Source organism: Chinchilla lanigera, unplaced genomic scaffold (assembly GCF_000276665.1).
Source record: "Chinchilla lanigera isolate Chin_1 unplaced genomic scaffold, ChiLan1.0 scaffold00089, whole genome shotgun sequence".
Classification (NCBI taxonomy): Eukaryota; Metazoa; Chordata; class Mammalia; order Rodentia; family Chinchillidae; genus Chinchilla; species Chinchilla lanigera.
In genome coordinates this window covers 6,225,585-6,244,742 of record NW_004955490.1, presented here as the reverse complement: position 1 = coordinate 6,244,742, position 19,158 = coordinate 6,225,585, and the positions used below count along the sequence as shown (strand labels likewise).

General features: G+C 40.6%; 2 protein-coding genes across 4 annotated transcripts in view; both read right to left on the bottom strand.

Moving 5' to 3' along the window:
• Positions 1 to 1,115: 1,115 nt before the first annotated feature.
• Positions 1,116 to 2,546, bottom strand: Kcne5 (potassium channel, voltage gated subfamily E regulatory beta subunit 5). The gene has a single exon (XM_005404665.1). The coding sequence runs from the start codon at positions 2,430 to 2,432 to the stop codon at positions 2,004 to 2,006; it is 429 nt and encodes a 142-aa protein (XP_005404722.1). The 5' UTR covers positions 2,433 to 2,546; the 3' UTR covers positions 1,116 to 2,003.
• A 13,801-nt stretch (positions 2,547 to 16,347) lies between these two features.
• The window catches only part of Acsl4 (acyl-CoA synthetase long-chain family member 4), an 84,563-nt gene continuing 81,752 nt past the window's right edge, over positions 16,348 to 19,158 (bottom strand). For all 3 annotated transcript variants that reach the window (XM_005404662.2, XM_005404663.2, XM_013504536.1), the window contains exon 16: positions 16,348 to 19,143. In XM_005404662.2, coding sequence (XP_005404719.1) covers positions 18,986 to 19,143 — 158 coding nt within the window. In that variant the 3' untranslated portion in view covers positions 16,348 to 18,985. The remainder of the gene's footprint in view (positions 19,144 to 19,158) is intronic.

Sequence of the window (19,158 nt, the reverse complement as noted above, 5' to 3'; positions counted from 1 at the left end):
GTAAAACAAATTGTTCTTCTCCAGGCCAGTTCACTTTTCTCATGAGGAGCTTTCTATAGCTACTCTGGTTACAAGTTTTTAATGGGTACACAAAGTCATCATAAAAAAGGTTAAAGTGTTTTCTAAAGCAGGAATGTTTTGCCATGAGATTTGTTTTCCACAGATGGTGTATCAGTGCTTATTTATGTTATTGTAACAACTATTCCCAGCTTCTTTAATTTGGGGTAAAAACATTTTAAATGTCTATGGAAGAAATGTTACAAATGTTTTTACAATGTTTCAACACCTAAAGAAAGGATTATGCTTCATTATCAAAATAACTTTGTGTCCCCAGTTATGCAAGACAAGTGAGCAATAGTGTTGTACTTAAAACAAGGGCTAGGCACTGCTCCCCACCGCTACCCCCAGCACTGCTGTTTATCAAGCTCTCTTTCCACATCCCCTCAGGCCTCCCTGACACAGCATCCTTTCTCATACTGTTATTGCTTTGGATGGCTGTTCAATCCCTGGCCTCCTCCTTTAAGGACATGGGGCTACCTTAGGGATGGAACTTGCAGAGGCAGGAAGGTTGCCATGAGTTTGAGGGCAGCCTGAACTATATAGCTAGACACTGTCTCAGTAAACCAAAAAGTTAAATATTAGCTTTTATAGTAACTAATAACAATGAGCCTGGGAAACTTCTTTTCGGGGCACTGGGAAAAACTGGAAAAGGAAAGTGGGATATCTTTGTTTTGTGCTCATATTTGACAGGGCTTCAGAATTAAGAAAAAAGGAGGAGAAACTAATAAATGAGGTGTAACTTTTGAAATACTTACAAAATTTATTCATTTAGCTACTTTAACCTTTTCTTTGCTATGATGCCCAGGCTAGTCTTGAGCTCCTGGGCTCAAGCAAGCTTCCTAACGCAGCTCCCAATAGCTAGGACTATAGGTACACACCCACCTGAAACCTTTTCTTCACCCACAGTTCTTTACATCATATTGGACCTGGTCATATAAGTACGGCTAGCACAACAACTCAACTCCCAAATCCAAACACCACTTCCAAAAACAAAGATTATCTCTTTATATAGAACTGGGTCTCAGGACTGGGGTGTTGGAGAGAAGAGTCACAGGTTATTGTTTAAACTACATTTATTACCCGCCTTTGACATTCCCCAGGGTTACAGAGCAGGAGATCTCAGACTCTCGTGTTCCATGGATGGAGCTGACACTGTGACAACTGAATCAATATAGGGAATACATTTTGAAGCTTTGGGGTAATACACCCATAGTGCTTACCCACTGCAGATGGCCAAGCTACTAAAGCTCAGTCAAGCTGCCTTTGAGATGACAACTGGGTAGGCAAGAAACCATACAATTTGAGGTCCTAGATCTTCCCCTCCCACTAACCCCCTCCCCCTTTAGTCTCCATTAAGCCTGTTCCATCCCAGACTGGTCTTGGTGCCCAGCTAGCTCCTGCTGAAAGACGAAGGGAGGGAAAAGATACCAGAGGTTTCTTCATTTTCGCTGTTTCTGTCCCTAAGGCAACAAGAAGCTGGGTCTGCTGCAGTATTTCTGACCTGGCAGTGACAGGAAGCCCAATGGCTCTGCAGAGTAAGCAGTCCCTGTCAGCTCCCAGAGCCGCTGCAGCGTAGATGGATCAGAGTTCTGATAGACTTCGTTCTTCAGTTCAATGCCCAGTGTTGGACGTCTTGGATTCAGTTCCCAGAGGGCTATCACGGGGTGTCAGGGCTGTCTGAAGACAAGAGAGCAGAGGCAGTTAAGTGCATATGGATGTGAGGGATGCGGTGGTGGCAAGGGAAGACAGGAGGGAAAAACTGGCAAGGAAAAAATAAGGAGTTCTCCTTCCTGGGCCTTCCACACAAGGTCTGACCTCACATCACTGCTTGGCCCTCAGGTGAGGCGAACCCTGGAAGGGGAAGAAAGGGCAGGAGTCGCGCCCGGAAATAAGCAGTATGAGGAGCGCGCAGGCCAGCGAGCTAGTGAGCTGGGGCTGTGGTTCTAGACCCGCTCTGTGCCCTGGGCCAGGGCAGGCAGCATCTCAGGGGCGAGCGGTCGGCGGCCTTCGGCCAGGAAGCCGGCGACAGTCTCGACGTCAGTGGCCAGGGTACCACCAGAGGCCCATTGGCACAGGGCAGTGTAGGTCTGAGATGGCTTCTTGGCCTTGCGGAGCTTGCGGAAGCGGGTGTAGGCCATTATGAGGCCTCCGGCCAGGCAGGCGTACAAGATCATGACGAGCAGGATGTAGAGATAGGCGTTGCTGCCCTTGGTGCTGGTCACCTGGCGGCCCACGAAAGGATCAGGCGCGACCCCCATGCCCATGCTCCGGTTGGAGCCAGCGCCCAGGCCACTGGCGTTGCCCTGATGGTGCAGCTCAAGCAGCAGGCGTCTCAACAGGTTTTGCAGCCATTGACTATCGCTGCAATTCATGGCTGTGGGAGAGTGACAAGGCGGCTCCAGGACGCTGCTGACCTTTCCCCTGGGCCGGGGGAAGCAAACTGGCGGGCAAGTGGGCCGGCAGACGGAGATGGCGACAGCGGCAAAACCCTCCTCTTGGGCGGGCGCGCAGTGGCTGGGGGCTCGGAGGCCAGGCCTCCTTATCCCCTCACCCTCTCCCTCCTCCCTTTCTCCACCACGCCCCCTCCGGCCTGGGGCCACCTCTTCCCAGCCTGTGGCTGTCTGGCCGCTTGGGGAAAGGGGACAGCTGGTGGGGGGAGGAGATGGCAACAAGGGAGGAGGCGAGCCCGGAGGAGAGGTGGAGGAGGCAGCGGGGGCTCGGAATGTGTGAGGCCCCAGGCAGCAGAGGCTGGCAAGGCCGCTTGCTGGGGCCAAGCCTAAAATCCTGAGCTACAAAAGCGAATTCCTTCCAATTTCTGGCCACCTGCCCTGCAGGCCTGGCTTTGGCCCAGATACAGCAGCTGGCCCCCCAAGACAGCACCTGCCCCGGGACACCCAAGCAAAGCCCCAGATGCCTTCCAGCAGCAGAGACTCCCTTGTCCAAATCTTATGGGACTTATTCCCACAGGCAAGGACCTGGGCCTGTCTTTCTAGTCCTCATAGCCTACCCCCACCCCTGCCTGAGGAAAGCATCTCATTCCAAAGATGCTCAGGCAACTTCTGTGCCTGACTGGTCAAGTACTTGTTTAGAAGGCAGAGTGGGTCTCCACAGGTGTCCGGAATGCCTGGTGATTATCTATCAGGCTCTTTGGAAGTATCTCTGCTCTGATCCCCTGTGGTACTTTTTCAGGGAGCCCACGCATCTTAGCACATGAGTGTACCATCCACAATGTGATCCTATTTTCTTTGGGTACACCATCTTCCCAGAACTGAAACCAAGGTCTCCCATTAAGATGAACAGGAACATTAATAAAAGTCTGTGATTACACTCCCTAGAAATCTGAGGATCTGGAAAGAGCCAGTTCTAGAAAATATGCTTACCTCACTCCCAGTTGGACAGGCTCACAGCTGTGTCTCTCCAGGGATTGTTAGTCGGGCTAGGCTCTTATGGCTTCTGGGGCAGTCATTTTTCACAGGAGATATCTTTGATTTTAGCGGAAAACAAGGCAATAAGACAAAGACCAGTTTTGTTAAACTATATTAAACTGAAAACAGACCGGGCTGCACAAAGGAAAAAGGTCGATAAGTAGATAATGAGGTAGAAAAAAAATGAGGTAGTGCTGGGAAGGTCTGATTGTATATAGTCACGAAATGCGACAAGAAGGAAAGTACAGGCCCTTATGCACACTTTGGAAACAAAGCAAGCTGCTCAAGACTTTTAGCCTGCAAACCGTTCAAATTGAAGGTGCCATGGATTTTTAAATTGAAGGTTTCTGGTACCTCTGCCCCAGCCAGCCTATAGCTACTCAGGGCCTGCAGCCTTCTGTGTATCGAAGTGAGCTTAGCACCAAACTGCAAGCAAGATCTCAAACAGCCTCACTTCACAAGGACTGCATAGGCTTCAGAGACATTCCACGTGATCCTGACCCCTGCTTCAATGCTCTCAACTCAGAGGGGCTGGGGGAAATATTGTTAAATTAACTTGGAAATACCAAACACAGCTGGGAACTTTTCAAAGCTGTACCAATCTAAGGATATGACTGTTGAACTAAAATACTCTTTTCTTTTAGAACATGCCCCAAAATACCTAGGGATTTGGGAGGGGGAAGCTTTTTCACTATAACCTAAGGAGTAATCATTTAAACTCAAACTTTTCAACAGCTTTTTGAACTGGTAGCATTATTCTTGTTCTCAGAAATGGAGACTAAGGTTCAGATTGGTTATGTAGCACAGCAAGATTAGAATTATAAAGTTTGATCGTGTTCTTCTCAGACCTACATTACTCCCCACACGTGGATTGTATCCATGATTTCCCTCCATTTTCTTAACTTTTCTTCCTTCTAGACTACAGTGCTTCCTGTCAAATCTCTTCTCTGTAAATCCACCAGTGACGTCCTGACCAAATTCAAGGGTCTCTGAACAGTTGCCTCCTTGACTTGAAGGATGAATTTGATATCAGCAGCCACCCACTCCTTCCCGTAGCTGTCCTACCCTTGGCTCTCATGGCATTGTATTCTCAAGTTTCTCTTTTTTATCTATCTGACCCGTAGTTCACTGTCCTTGCTGGCTCCTCTTCCTTCCTCCTCCCATTAATTTTTGGAATCCTGAAGGACTCAACCCTCAGCTATTTTGTCTAAAAGTGTCTCCCTGGGGAGATAGCTCAGTGCCTGTCTGGCAAACACAAGGTCCTGAGTTCGATTCCCAGTACCAATAAATACATAAATAAAGTGTCTCCTTACATGGTTTCACCTAGTACTTGGAATATGTTTAGTCAAATTTGATTCTCTACCTCTAATTCTTCATCTCTCAGATTCCTCTACTTCTTCATTTCAGGCTTTATTTGCACATGTTTAATCCAGGTTTTCATTATTTTAGGTCAAATATGCAGATTGAGAATCTCTTGCAGGATCTTAACACCTACAATGCAGTTCACCATGCTTTGGATAAAGTAATTATCTTCCAATACCTATTTCAATTCAGAAACCTAGTTGCTGCTCATTGCTTTTTCTTTTCTTTTTTGTTTTAAAGAGAATAAAAAATTTTTAAAAACAATAAAAATACAGAATTTCAAAACAAGATGATAGGAAATTAACAATGGTTGTTACATTGTGTGTTGTTATCTTCAAGGTAGTTGTTCAGATTACCAGATATAGGCATGCAAAATTGATCAAACAATTAAGCATTAACTGTTTATTTCAATAAACCAATAAAAATTAGCAGTACAATTATCTTAGTTATCTTGTGTGTGTATGTGTATTTTTCTTTCTTTCTTCCTTCCTTCCTTCCTTCCTTCCTTTCTTTCTTTCTTTTTCTCCTTTCCCCCATCCCAGTTGTTCTTTCCTTTTGAGGAGTTTCTTTCTTTTTCACAATATCTATTGTACCTTTTGGATTTTATTTACTTTTTTAGTTTCTTACACTAGGAAGATAGTATGATGCTTACATATATGGATCTGATTTATTTCACTTATCAGTATGGTCTCTAGTTGCATCCAGTTACCTATAAAAACCCCAAGTTTATCTTCTTTATAACTGAGGAATACTCCATTGTATAAAAATACCACATCTTTTTTACCTGTTCCTCAGTTGATGGGCATTTGGGTTGTTTCCAAGATTTAGACATGACAAATTGTGCTGCTATAAACATGGGTGCACAAATCCCACTGTGGTATGATATTTGCAATTTTTCTGGAAAAATACCCAGAAAGGGACTAGCTGGGTCAAATGGGATATCTAATCCTAGTTTTTTGAGGAATCTCCACACTGATTTCCACAGTGGTTGTATCAATGTACATTGCCACTAGCAGTGGAGAAGAGCTCCTTTTTCCCCACAGCCTCGCTCGCATTTGTTATTGGTTGACTTCTTGATGATAGCCATTCTTTCTGGAGGGAGATGGCTTTTTCAGTGGAGCTTGATCTTAAGTCATCACCAATAGACAGTATCTCCTCTTCCAATCTGGAAATAGCATATTACTGGCATTACTCTCCAGTACTCTGTGACTTGTGCCCACCTCAAAATTCACTGCCTGAAGGAAACCTTGCTCCATGCATCGCTGTGCTCTCAGTTTTCACAGAGCACCCATACTGGCGCTACCTTAACTTAGATTTGCAGTATTCAAGGGAGAAATCTTGGGAAACACATAAAAGCACTAAGGAACAAATTATCAGTAGTGTACATGTATGTACCCCCACAGACATGTGCAGAGCCATACACACAGTCACACACTTTCATTATTTCATGGTCTGTCTTTTTCACTTAACAACTATGAGCTTTTCTTATGTCACTTATTATTTTTCTATAACATCATTTCATTGTCTATACAGCATTACAAACCGAATCTACTATCATTTATTTAAATTAACACTTATTATAAGGTTCTGTTATTTCCAGACTTTCACCTTAAAAATAATGTTTTAATGAACACATACAAGACTATTTTTAATTTTACTAAATAAATTACCAGAGAAAAAGCAAGTTACAAATTTATAGAAGACTGTCATAGGGAGAGTATATATGCATAAGATGGTGATAACAGAAACGGAGAATAGTCATAAAATGTAAATAGGCCCAACCCCTCAGAAATGAAAAAACAGGTGTGAGTGGGGATTCTAGCTTTCTTTTTACACCAAAGGCTCTGGGCATCCCTTCAAATCTGTCTTAGGTCAGCCTTGGATGGCTGAAATGCGTCTCTTTCACTGACACACTTAAAACTGCCAATCCATCAGTCAGGAATTGTTTCCTATTTCTGCTTACCTTTCCACCTTCCTTCCACCCTTGCTGTATACCTATTGAATAATCATCTCTTTATCATCTAGGATTCATTTATTTGAATCCTAATTGAATGGTAATCAAGTATGTTGATAAGGGGAAGTAATCAGAATCATATATGTAGATTTTCAAGGAGTCTTGGGGAAAGTTTTGAGCAGTACCAAGGTTGTTTGGAAAGTACAACTCATGAACCATGGAATGGGAAATGCTTTCACCCTTCCTTGAGAGTGCCAGTACTACAGCTCCATGGAAGGTGGTTGAATTGATCTGTTTGTCTCCTGGCCAAAGGAGGGGCACAAATGGTAAGCACTGTTCGAGTCCAGCGAGCTGGCAGGGCCAGAGTAGTCTTTGGAGGATGAGAAGAAAGAAGGTTTCATGATGTACCAGTTACAGATCAGGAAATATTGATTGATTCATTCATTACCTCAACAATTGTGGGTATGGAATGTTACTTTGTGGAAAGCCCTGTACTGGATCCCAGAAACACATCAGTGAGCAAGTCACTTTAGTGAACAGTTTGTTCCTTTTTAACTCTCACAGCTACTTCCTTGTGAACTGGCAACAAGTAGAGAGTGCCAGGGCATGGAGCCAGGTAAGTAGTGGGCAGGGAGGCCAGCCAGAAATTCTGATTTGGAAAGAATTATGACCCGGTACTAGAGTCCACAGTTCTGTGTGAAGGAAGGAAGACCCTAGGTGGTGTAAACTCACAGACCTTTGCTCTGTTGCAGCTCACCCTACCTGCTCTTCCCAGTGCCATCATCAGAGTATAGCTTGCCACAAGCCACCACAGCAGGTCCATTCTCAAAAGATAGATAAGAGTAAAAGGGATAGTCTCTAGGTCCAGCTGGATCTTCTCAGTGGGTTCATGGAATTATACACAGTGTGGGAGCAGGGCTAGAGTTTATAACGATCTATGTGTGGGAATGGTCCTTAGAGATTTCAAGTACCTGCCCTAGAGACATTTTGGAGATCTTGGTGGCCTGGGGATGAGATCGCCCTATATCTAGGCTATATGCTGGAGCGTGAACTATGATCCCTGATCTCATTTATCAAGTGCTTAGCATGTGAGAGGCATATCACACACCCTGTATTAAATGACCTTGCAATAAAACTATCAGGTGGGAAGGGGTAATATTAAAATATTTAACAGCAGTATGTCTTCAGCTCTGACCAACCATAATGAACTCATGAAAAATCAGAATAGATACTAGCTCAAGAACAAACAACAGTACGTCCTTAAAGAACTACAACATCATGAGACAGAGAAGTAGTAGAAACTAAATAGCTTCCCACTTCCCAGAAGACCAAACCAAGATATGATCTCCTGCTTCAGGGCAACTGGGTCATTTAGACCCTCCCTACTCCATGTGGCTGCTGCCTCCTGCTCCCAGTGCTGCTTGCAGGTACATGAAAACTTTGCTCCCTGCCAATCCCCATGCAGTAGCGTACCTCTATCGTTTTTCCACAGAAACTTCCTAAGACTGTCACTTATTTGGAACATCCTATTTATATTTTTCAAATGGACTCTTGCTGTATTGAACTCCTGGATTCAAGTGATGCTCCTACAGCAGCTCCCGTGTAGCTGGGCCTATACGTAGCTGCATGGATGGCTCCACTGGACTACTAGATAATCCCTTTACTGTGCTCCTCAGAGCTCTGTGCTCTGGCTTGAAGATCCCTTCCAACCATACTTGCAACAATACTTAAAATGTCTGTGACACTTTCTCGACTAGGTGAAATCTCTGGTCCTTAGCAATTCCATAGTATAGGATCACAGTGATGTACATTCTCATCAGATGACCCCTTCAGTCCTTTGCAGGACAGGTACTGTTTTATGCTCTTTGTATTTCTCACTTTGCCTGGAACAGGGTTTGGCATATAATAAGTGTCTAGGTAATATTTACCTAGGTCTGGGTCTACCTTCCTCTAATGAAGCTTTCCAAATTTGGAAAAGATTCTCTCTGCAGGATGTGAAACTTTGGGGTTGCTTTTCCAAGAATATTTATTATGTAAAATTTCAAACATACAGCAAAACTGAAAGAATTTGGCAGAGCATACCTTGTTACCACTAGATTCCACCACTTGTATTTTCCTGTGCTCCCTTTATCCACCTTCCATCTATTCATCCCCCATCTCTCTTCCTATCCACTATCTAACTTCAGTAGACTCTGCTCCTCAGTGTTGGCTTACCATTCTTTCTTCCTCTTTTGAGGTAAAATATACAGAGAATGAAATACATAAATATTAATAATGCAATTTATCAGATTTGACAAATATTATCTCTATAGAGATAAAGTCCTTTGTCACCACTTAGGAGAAGTTTGTCTTTGGCTCTTCCTAAGCAGTCCTCTCCCTTCATGCCACAGGCAGCCACTATTTTGATTTTCTCCATCATTGATTGGTTTTGCCTATGACAGAGCTTCACAATAAATGTAGTCATATAGTGGGAATTCTTTTAGGTATGACTTCTTTTTTGGTAGCAGGAATTGAACTTAGGACCTTGCTCTTGCCAGGCAGGTGCTTGTAGCACTGAGCTTTTATTCTTATTACACATTAATTGTATATATTAAAGGGATTTGCTGTGATATTTCCATAAATGTATACAATGTGCATTAATCACATCCAGCCACTTTTCCATCCTAGCCTCTTTCTCTGTCTCTAGTAATCCTTCCCAGTCTCTAGTAATCACCCTTCTGCTTTCAGGTTGACTTTTATTTTAATTTTTCACCTATAAGACAAAAGAGGGGGTACTCGTCTTTCTGTGTCTGTATTATTTCACTTAACACGATGTCCTCCAATTCCATCCATTTTGCTGCAAATGCAGGATTTAGTTTTTCATGGCTGAATAATGCTCCATTTTCTTTATACATTCATGTGTTGATGGTACTTAGGCTGATTTGATATTTTAACCATTGTGAACTGTGTTGCAATAAATGTGAGCATGCCAGTATCTCTTTGGAATACTTATTTTATTTTCTTTAGATATATATCCAGAAGTGGGAGAGCTGGCTTGAATGATACATCTATTTTTATTTTGGGGGGAAAAGCCATGCTTCTTTCCAAAGTGGTTGCATTTATTTATATTCCCATCAAAAATAAATAGCAGTTCCTTTTTCAATCAAGACTTCTTTTCCTTAGGCCCATGTGCTTTTGTGTGTGTGTGTGTGTGTGTGTGTGTGTACATGCGCATGCATGTGTGTGTGTCTTGAAGTGCTTGGGACTGAACCCAGGGCCTTGCATACGCTAGGCCAGTGGTTTATAACTAAGCTGCATCTCTAACTGTTCAGCATAATTGTTTTGAGAATCATCCATGTTGTTGAAAGTATCGGTAATTTGTTCCTCTTTATTGGTTAGTAATACTCCATGACTATATCACAGTTTGTTTATTCATTCTTTTACTGATACTCACTTGGGCTGTTTCCAGTTTCTGGCTGTTAAAAGTTAAGCTGCTATAATGTTCTCATACAAATCCTTTTGTAGACATGTGTTTTCTTTTTCCTTAGGTAAATACCTAGGAGTGGAATTTGTAGGTTGTAGCAAAAATGTATCTTAGTTTTAAAAGAAACTGACAAGACTTTTTTCCAAAGTTATTTAATCTCTTCACACTCTCATTAATAATCTATGAGGATTCCTGTTGTTTGTGGTTATTTTTACAGCCCTCTGCTTCAATCACATACTTAGCTTTGTACACATGAAATGCATTTACCCTTAGCAAAGGGCAAAGCCTAACTGTGCTTTGTTTCTCAACTACTCCCAATTCTGATGACTACTACATCTAAACCTCAGAAAGTTGCTAACACCTAAGAGCCAGGTCTATACCTTATCAGCTTTTACTGAAAGTTTATGTTTTCCAAGAACTGTGTCAAGCATTTTCTATGCATTCATCTCACTTAACCTTAATGACAACACTTGTAAGGCAGACACAGTAACATTCTCATCATACAGATGAGGAAACTAAGGTATAGAGGTTAAGTAACTTGCCCAAAGTCATGTAGTTCATAGGTAGCCTAGTTAAGCTTTGCTACCACATGAGGTTTTATTACCGTGGTGTTATGATGTTGTTGCCCAGTGTCTTATAGGGAGGTAGCAAAAAAACTTCAAATAAAGTCTCATCCAATCCTATAATTTTAGAGCTCAGGATACAGAGGTCCACAGAAGGGTCTTGCCTGAATTCTCCCATTAGTTAGTGATAGGAACATCAGCATCCAAGTCTCCTGACTAGAAACGTTTCCATTTCAGGGTACAGCCTCCTTCAGTGCTTTGGGAAATTCTGCATTTATTTTTAGCCTTTTCACAGTGCCATGCACCTGAAAAGAACTTGGAGAGCTTTGGAAGAATTGTAGAATCTAAAAGGGTGAAGTACAGTGAAACTTCCTTTGGGGTCTTTGGGGCCAAGACTGGGTCATAAATAAAATTGTCAAGCTTGTACCAGTTCCTGCATGGATACCCTGAAAATATTTCTACACTTGATCTTAGCTAAAAGGCCGAGAAGCGATCCCCTGAAAATATTTCTGCCACCGACTCAGTCTTCTCTGGACAAGGAAGGAAAACAATGTGGACACGGGTTCTCTGTGGCAAAGGAGTGGGACTGAAAGGGTCCCCGAGGGCTCCTTTCTCTTGGGTTCCCACAGCACCATCTGGTGGCAACTTCAGGTTTTGTTTCTCATCACTGAGAATATCTTAGCTCTTAAGTTTCTCGTCCGTTTCTGGGCTACATCCTGTGTTAGGTGCTGACAGCAAGATAAGATTTGGTGACTTGGTTGCTGTTGACAGAGAGAGGGCAAGGCGGGCATCAGCTGGACCATTACAACAAGGCATGGTAAAGATGCTCTAAGAAGCCGATAGCAGAGCACAGTACTTAAGAACAGACCCAGCCTCAGAAAGACCTGTTTTAGCTCTGCTTTGGCAATCTACCAGTCGTTACCCAGAGCAAAGCCATTCAACTTCTCTGTACTCCCGTTTTCTGATCTCCAGAATGCGGATAATAATAAGCGCTTGCCATAAGGTCTGTGGCAAGGACTGAATAAGTAATGCTTGTAAACTACTTCTCATAGAGCTTGGAACATACTGAATGCCCACTACTGTCACCTGTAATTATTTCATTATTAACAGTAAGCATATAGTGCTATGGAACTAGAGGATAGGCATTTAACTGAACCTCAGAAAGCTCACAGAAGGCTTTCCTGAGAATATGACAACTGAGAAAAGCTTGAAGAAATATCTGGAACACTGAGGAGGGGGAGCAGGCTTCATCTTCCCTCATTCCAATGTCAGGAGGGAGGGAATAGTGTCCTTTACCTGGGGGATGCCAGGAGTTTCCATGAGGGCTTCTCAGCTGGAAAATAGTATGGAAATATTTAGGAATTATTGGACCCGGCCCCACACCATGAAAGAAATTGTTTCCATGGTGAGTAGAGAAGAGCTTGACTTGAAATTAGATGCTAAGAGAAAAATCAAGACCAGTTGTGTCAACCACTGTTTGTTTTAACTTCAACTTTGTTCTTAGGCACTAGTGCTTCAGTGGCTCATTATTCAGTCAGCATTATGTCAAATAGATACGATATGGTCTGATAATTTCCTACTGCCTCAAAACATGCACCATTCTGGGCCCCTCAGCTGTTCTGCAAACTGTGTTTGGCACACACCATGACTATGTCTGAGTCTATTCATATTGTTAATTTCCCCTGCAAGTCCTTAATCCTTCCAGGTTACTCAAATTTTACTCATCCTTTAAGACTTAGACTTCCTTCCTTCCTTCCTTCCTTCCTTCCTTCCTTCCTTCCTTCCTTCCTTCCTTCTTTCCTTCCTTCCTTCCTTTCTTCCTTCCTTCCTTCTTTCCTTCCTTCCTTCCTTCCTTCCTTCCTTCCTTCCTTCCTTCCTTCCTTCCTCCCACCCTCCCTTTCTTCCTCCCTTCCTTCATTATATGTCAAGCACAATGGCAGGCACTGGAGAAAGAACAATGAATAAAATTCACAAAGTGGCTAACTTCTCAGAGTTGACAACAATCTGCCTGGCCCTGCAGAGAGGAAAACAAATCATGCAGACCATGTCTTGCCAATACTCTCCAAGAAGAAAGGCACATCTATAGTAGTGCTTTCCAACAGTTTTCACAGTTTAGCAGACATCAGTAACGTAGGTGGATCCCCTGGGATAAATGGGTAAGGAGGCAACCTGCCAGGGAGCTTTGCCATCCCAAGGGCTGAAGACATCAAGTATCTCAGGCGAATGTGGGATCTGTTAAAGATCTTAGTCTAGACCTCAAACTGTGACCCATGAAGTTCTTGTTTTGTCACCCCACTCGGTTCTTGAAGGCTGAAGGGGCACAGAGGTAATGCTGCTACAGACAAATGCACACTCTTTATTATCAGCTATAATTTTGTGAGAGTCACTCTTGCAGCTTCAGCTTTAGGCTCAGAGACCTTAGAGTAAACCTTCCCAGACAATGGAAACATGAAAGACTTTCTCTTTTTTCCAAATTCCTACATACATAGCGTTTAGCTCGAAGATCATTCTCTTGATTCTCCCCTGTAGTCTCTTGGTCTGTGATAGATTAGACCTTCTTTTGTCTCCTCGAGGCATCTGGCATAATTAAACCAGAGAGAGCCCTGAAACATTTAAGTGTCACATTGTTAACTTTTCCATGTGATTCCTAAGTACAGCATGGTTACCTAACCTCTGAAAGGGATGCGTTTGAGATCCTAGAGAGCATAGACGTAAAAGAGAATGGAAGATTCCATTCCAACGTGCTGGAGAGAGAAGATAGGAAGCTAAATGACAATGAAATATTGCATTCAACATGGAGAGGAAATTTAAAATCTACACCCAACCAAATGATCAATTAAGGCCTCAAAATTAATTCTACTGCAGGATGTTTTAATAAAAAGATGTAATCATCCAAGTGAGAAAAATACATGGGATAGAAGTAACAAACACACGATAAAGGAAAAAGAAAATCTCAGGATGATGATGAAGGTAGACTCCAAGGAAATGGCTCTGCAAGAGAAAGTAGGGCAAATATTCTAATGTAGATCAGAAGGTTCTAGAAGCAATTTATTCCAGATGAAATTGTTAGAACTTTATCTTTTTTTGAGGGGTGTGGTCTTCTGGGGATGAAGCCCATGTAAGTTGTTGCTCCACAGCTGTGCTAAATCCCAGCACTGGGAGTGCTGAGAAAAGACATACATGATTGGTAGATAATCTGGGGATGAATTCTTGATAAATACATTGAAAACATAGCAAGTGCAAGAAAGACAATTATTAGTTCCAGAGGGTTAGAAGCACAGAAAAGGAAAATTATATATGGTTTCTTACTGAATATTTAATGTCTGAACAATACAGTTATAGTGTAAGGACTTACTGCTCTATCTGCACATCTATCTATATGGGGAGTATGAGAGGTGTGCTTGTATGTAGGGAGATGTCAATAAACAACGACAAAATCAAGATGCATAACACAAATGTTATTTAGATACAACAGTAAATACCAAAACAGTAGACTGCAAGTCAGAAGTGGTTGCCTCAGAAACAGGAAATGAGAAAAAGCGAGGAGGGGATAGGCGTCTTTCGTAACCTTTAGAGAGCAGCTGACTTTAAGCCCTTGTTCTTCTGTGGCCCGTCATTTTTCTATAGCTATGTTACTCAATATAGAAATAAAATTAAAAATTCAGTATGTGGTTGGTATGATTAAAAAATCTAGTCATACTAACCACATTTCATGTGCTCAATAGCCACATGCGTTGGTGGACACTGTAATAGCACAGACACTGAACATTTTCAACTTTATGGAAAGTTCTATCAGCACTATTTTACAGTATCATCAATCAGTTTAGGGCTGGGGACTTAGCTCAGCGGCAAAGCGCCTGCCTGGCAAGCGCAAGGTCGTGAGTTCGGTTCCCGGTACCAGAGAAAAACCAAAAAAAAAAAAAAAAAAAAAAAAGAAACAAATCAGTTTAGTAGGTGACAGCCACATAAACGATGTGCAAAATCAGTGTGTATCTCATTACTGGGATTGTTTTTGTTTTCACAAGAAGCATTCATAAAGTAGTTTTACATACAAGTGTGTATGCCTACGACTGTGGGTCACAGAATACAAAACGCTTAAAAGCACTGCTTTAAATTAGGTGTAAACTACTCTCATTAAAAATTAAACTGGGCATGGCAGCGCATGACTGTAATCCCAGCAGTCAGGAGGCTGAGGCAGGAAGTTTGCGATGAGTTCAAGTCCAGCCTGAACTACATGGCGAGATACTGTCTCAAAAATAAAACACAAAAGTGATGGATTCCTTATACCTAGTAGAATCCTTGCTTCTTGTGATGGCATCATCTATAGCCTCACATTCTGATGGGAAACTTGGGATGTAGCACATCATTTAAAAAGTCAACTTGGCACAAAAATATCAAAATCTGAAAATGGAAAGAAAATTATCAAATGGGAAGGGGAACTAGGGAGGGGGGAGGGGGAAAGAAAGGAAGGGAAAAGAAAAAAATGATGAGAAAAGAAGGAAAAATGGAAACAAAGCCTTTAAAAATAAGGAGGGGAAGAAGGGTTGAAGGGATAGGGGAATGGGAAAAAAAAAATCAAGTTATAGCATGTAGAGGTAAAAATTCCCTATGATGAATGCGATCATTATGTGTATCTAAAATGTACCAATAAACTTAATTATTTAAAAAAACAGTATCAGAATCTGAAAGGTAGGCATGATGGATCTTAGAAAGTATTACCTTCTCTACTCCTTTCATTTGTTTCTCTTTATGCAAAGTACATCTTTTTTTAGAGCCCCATTTTTTTAAATGGAGATGAAATTAAGGCGAAGGGGTGATTATGAGAATTGCCCATGGTTATAAAGTTTGTGACAGAATGAGTCCAGGTGCCTGGATCTCTAAATCCAGAATTCTTTCCACAACATCTTCAGGGTCGGCGACTCTTTAAAACCCTGAGTGTATCCATAACCACTGTCTGGACACAGCGATGATAATGACAGCTAACAAGAGCTATTGTTCTAAACACTTTAGAGGGACCTCATTTTAACCGTCATAGCAACCCTATGAGGCAGATATATTATCAATTCGATTGTCCCAACAGGAGAAATGCAGCTTTCAGATGTTAACTTACCCAAAGTCATAAAACTAGTGAGGGCAAAAGGAAGGAACAGACTGAAATAATCTGGTTTCTGAGCTCTTAAACACTGTTTTATGTATATTCCATGTAATTCATAACTTAATTTCTCCCTGTTCAGTAGCCTAAAAGTAATAGTTATAATTTATTAGCACCTGCCAATAATCCACATAAAGTGACTATGATTTGTCCCACAATGTCAGTTTTGCAAAGGGGTTCAACATTATTAACTATATTAATACCACTTTAGATTCAAATAATCCAAACTAATGAATGGGAGTTAAGATGGGCTATTTCATTGTAATTCCATAAAGCTAAAAATAGGTACTTTAGAAGTTATGTGCTTAAAAGTTTGGTTAATCTTCGAAGTTACAGATTTTATCTCGCATAAATAAGTACAAGTTGGATTTGATAACATGGGTGAATTTATTTCATAAGACTCAAGTGCAAACTTAAAAACAAGAACAAAGCTTTTCATCCAGAATAAACACAAAATCTAAATAACAATCCTTGAAATCGTGCATTTTAACAGAACGTACACATATGAATACATTATAACTTGCAACTACATTCAAAAATTTAAAAGTTTCCCTCCAGATTCGAAACACCACACAATCTTTAACCTGTTCTCACTTTGTTAACTTAGAAACATTTGTAGTATGCTACCAGGAAAATATAGACAAGGAATTACTAATCACTCCCTGTGATCCAAGAAACATTACTCTGGTTAATTTCTGACTTTTTCAATTATCCTTCTGTATTTCAGTTCTGAAAAGCCATACAGTTATACCTCCACTTGATGAAAAAGAGAATGAACACAAATATCAAAGAGGCAAGATATGTTCATGTAATTAAAGCGAAGACCACAAGTGTTCGATTCAGAAATATACATACTAGCAGTAAATTTATCAAGTACAACTTTATTTGATGGCTGACATGTAATAATAACTATGAATGATTTAAACAGGTATAAAAATGTGAGGTCAAAATCTTTAGGTTTAAATACTTAAAAAGTCTCTATGAATATGGAAAGATTTCCATTTACATAAACATGTATTTTTTGATGAAAAATCAGGGGGTAGTGGCATCTCCCTGGTCCCTTAACAATATTTGGATTTTTGCAAAGAATTAGCAGCACCCAACCTTAATTGTTAATTACATTTTTTAATGGACCTGGTCAGTAGATTCATTGGCAGTGTTCCAGCTTTCAGGAGATAGGTGTGGGTGGGGTGCAAATAGCTAAGATAGTATGCATGCACTCATATATTTAAAAATCACCATTTCAAATGGGGGGGTCACATATTGGAAGAGTCTAAGAAAATAATCCTTACTGGACAAACAGTGGGCCAGGATAGCAGAAGGTGAGCAGTAGTCTACTTGCTAATAATGGTTATTCACTCTTGAAAGGCAATTTGGGAAGATTCAGAATAGTCATACATAACTTCTGGGAAAACTGGCCCAGAATTTTACTTTGCAGAACACTGAATGAAAACCTTTACAAAAACCTTCTTTCTTGCTTATAACACCAGATGATTTTTTCCTTATTACCACCATATACATAACATTTAAATATTTTCTTCATAAATATTTTAGAACAAAGGAATTTCTTTTGTTGCAGTGGTGGCCCACATCTGTACAAAGCAATGTAAGATATACACACACATATATATATAGTGCAAAGAATAACAGTATTAAAAAGTTTTGTTTTTTACAGTAACTATGGTTCAAGTGTGAATTCCAGATTTTAAAGATTTAAAAAGAAACCCACACTCCAAGTTACTGAATAAACGTAAATCCCTTATCAAGTAATTCTGCCCTTCTCCCAACCCTATCATTTCCAGTTTCTAAACTCTTCACAAACAGGAAAATGTGCTAACAGTGTTTTCTTCCCTTTGATTTCCCAAATCTCATCCAAAAGAATTAATCACCCGTAGGTTTGAACAAGAAATTGGGAAGTTATTCACCATAACCCGCTTTGCTAAAATTAAAGCAACATGAAAAGTTCTCTAAAATGCAATCTACTGATCAAGAGTCAAATCAGCAATAATCAGATCATAAATTACTGGTGTAATTTTGATACAAGTACATTTTAAAATCAATCCCTCTTATCAAAGATAAATCCAGAATCCAAATCTCCTTCCCAGGTTCAGTGCTATGCAAGGGACATAACTCCAAATACTTACGATTTTATCACCTTTTCTAACAGAGAAAATGTTTACTGTTAAATTTTGATTAACTATTCTGTCATTTTACTCGATAGAAGTCTTTCATTTTGAACACAGGCCATTTTCAGCATGTTTTAAAACGTACTTTCCTTTTAAGTCATTCAAATAATTACAGTTACTGATTTTATATCTCAGTGTTTCAAAGACCAGTTCAAATTTCCTTCAAATATATTACAAAATATTTTTGGTATGTGTATGTTGTTTTATTCTTACTTTAGGCACTGTAATTCTTCACAACATTTTAACGGTTCTATGTCTAACCTATGCAAACAGCATGATCTTAAAATAACACCTTCTAAGGTATTATTTGATGCTGTATATCATATTATGATTGAATTTTCCCTTCACTATAACTGGTTAAAAGAGAATTTTAAAGCCCTGAAGCAATTCTGCTTTGAGTAGTGTTAATACATATATTTTGTCATGCTTAATATTTAAACTTATGAACTAGGAAGACATTGGAAGCTGCAAATTTCCTCAAACTACATTCTACTCCAACTCCAATTTATGTTGTTTAACATTAAATTTTTTCTTTATGAAAATGTGTATCATAGGCTAATTTTTAAAAACAATTTCTGCTCTAAATTAATACAGCTAAAGGGAAATAACTTTTCAATTTCAGCTTCACTAGAACTAAACAAACCTAAGTTAAAGCAGACTCAACAACTATTTTAATAAGTTTTGGTTTTTTGTTTTAATTACCATGTCTTTAGAATGATACACTTTACATTCTAACAGACAGTTCAACGAAAACTTAAACTCTAGAACAGAAAAACAACCAGGGCACCTCCCCCACAACTGTTAGTAAGGGAGCAACATTTTATTTGCCCCCATACATTCGTTCAATGTCTTTGAGGTAATGATTCTTCAGTTCCTTCCTTTTCAGTTTGAAAGCATCAGTTACCAAACCAGTTTCGGGGGTCCATGGCTCTGGGCTTAAACGAACTTTGATTGGAATTTCAAATCGCTCCAGGTTCACTGAAATGAGAAGCG

Coding starts and splice junctions, on each gene's coding strand:
- Kcne5 (XM_005404665.1), bottom strand. CDS start 2,432: ATGAATTGCAGCGATAGTCAATGGCTGCAAAACCTGTTGAGACGCCTG.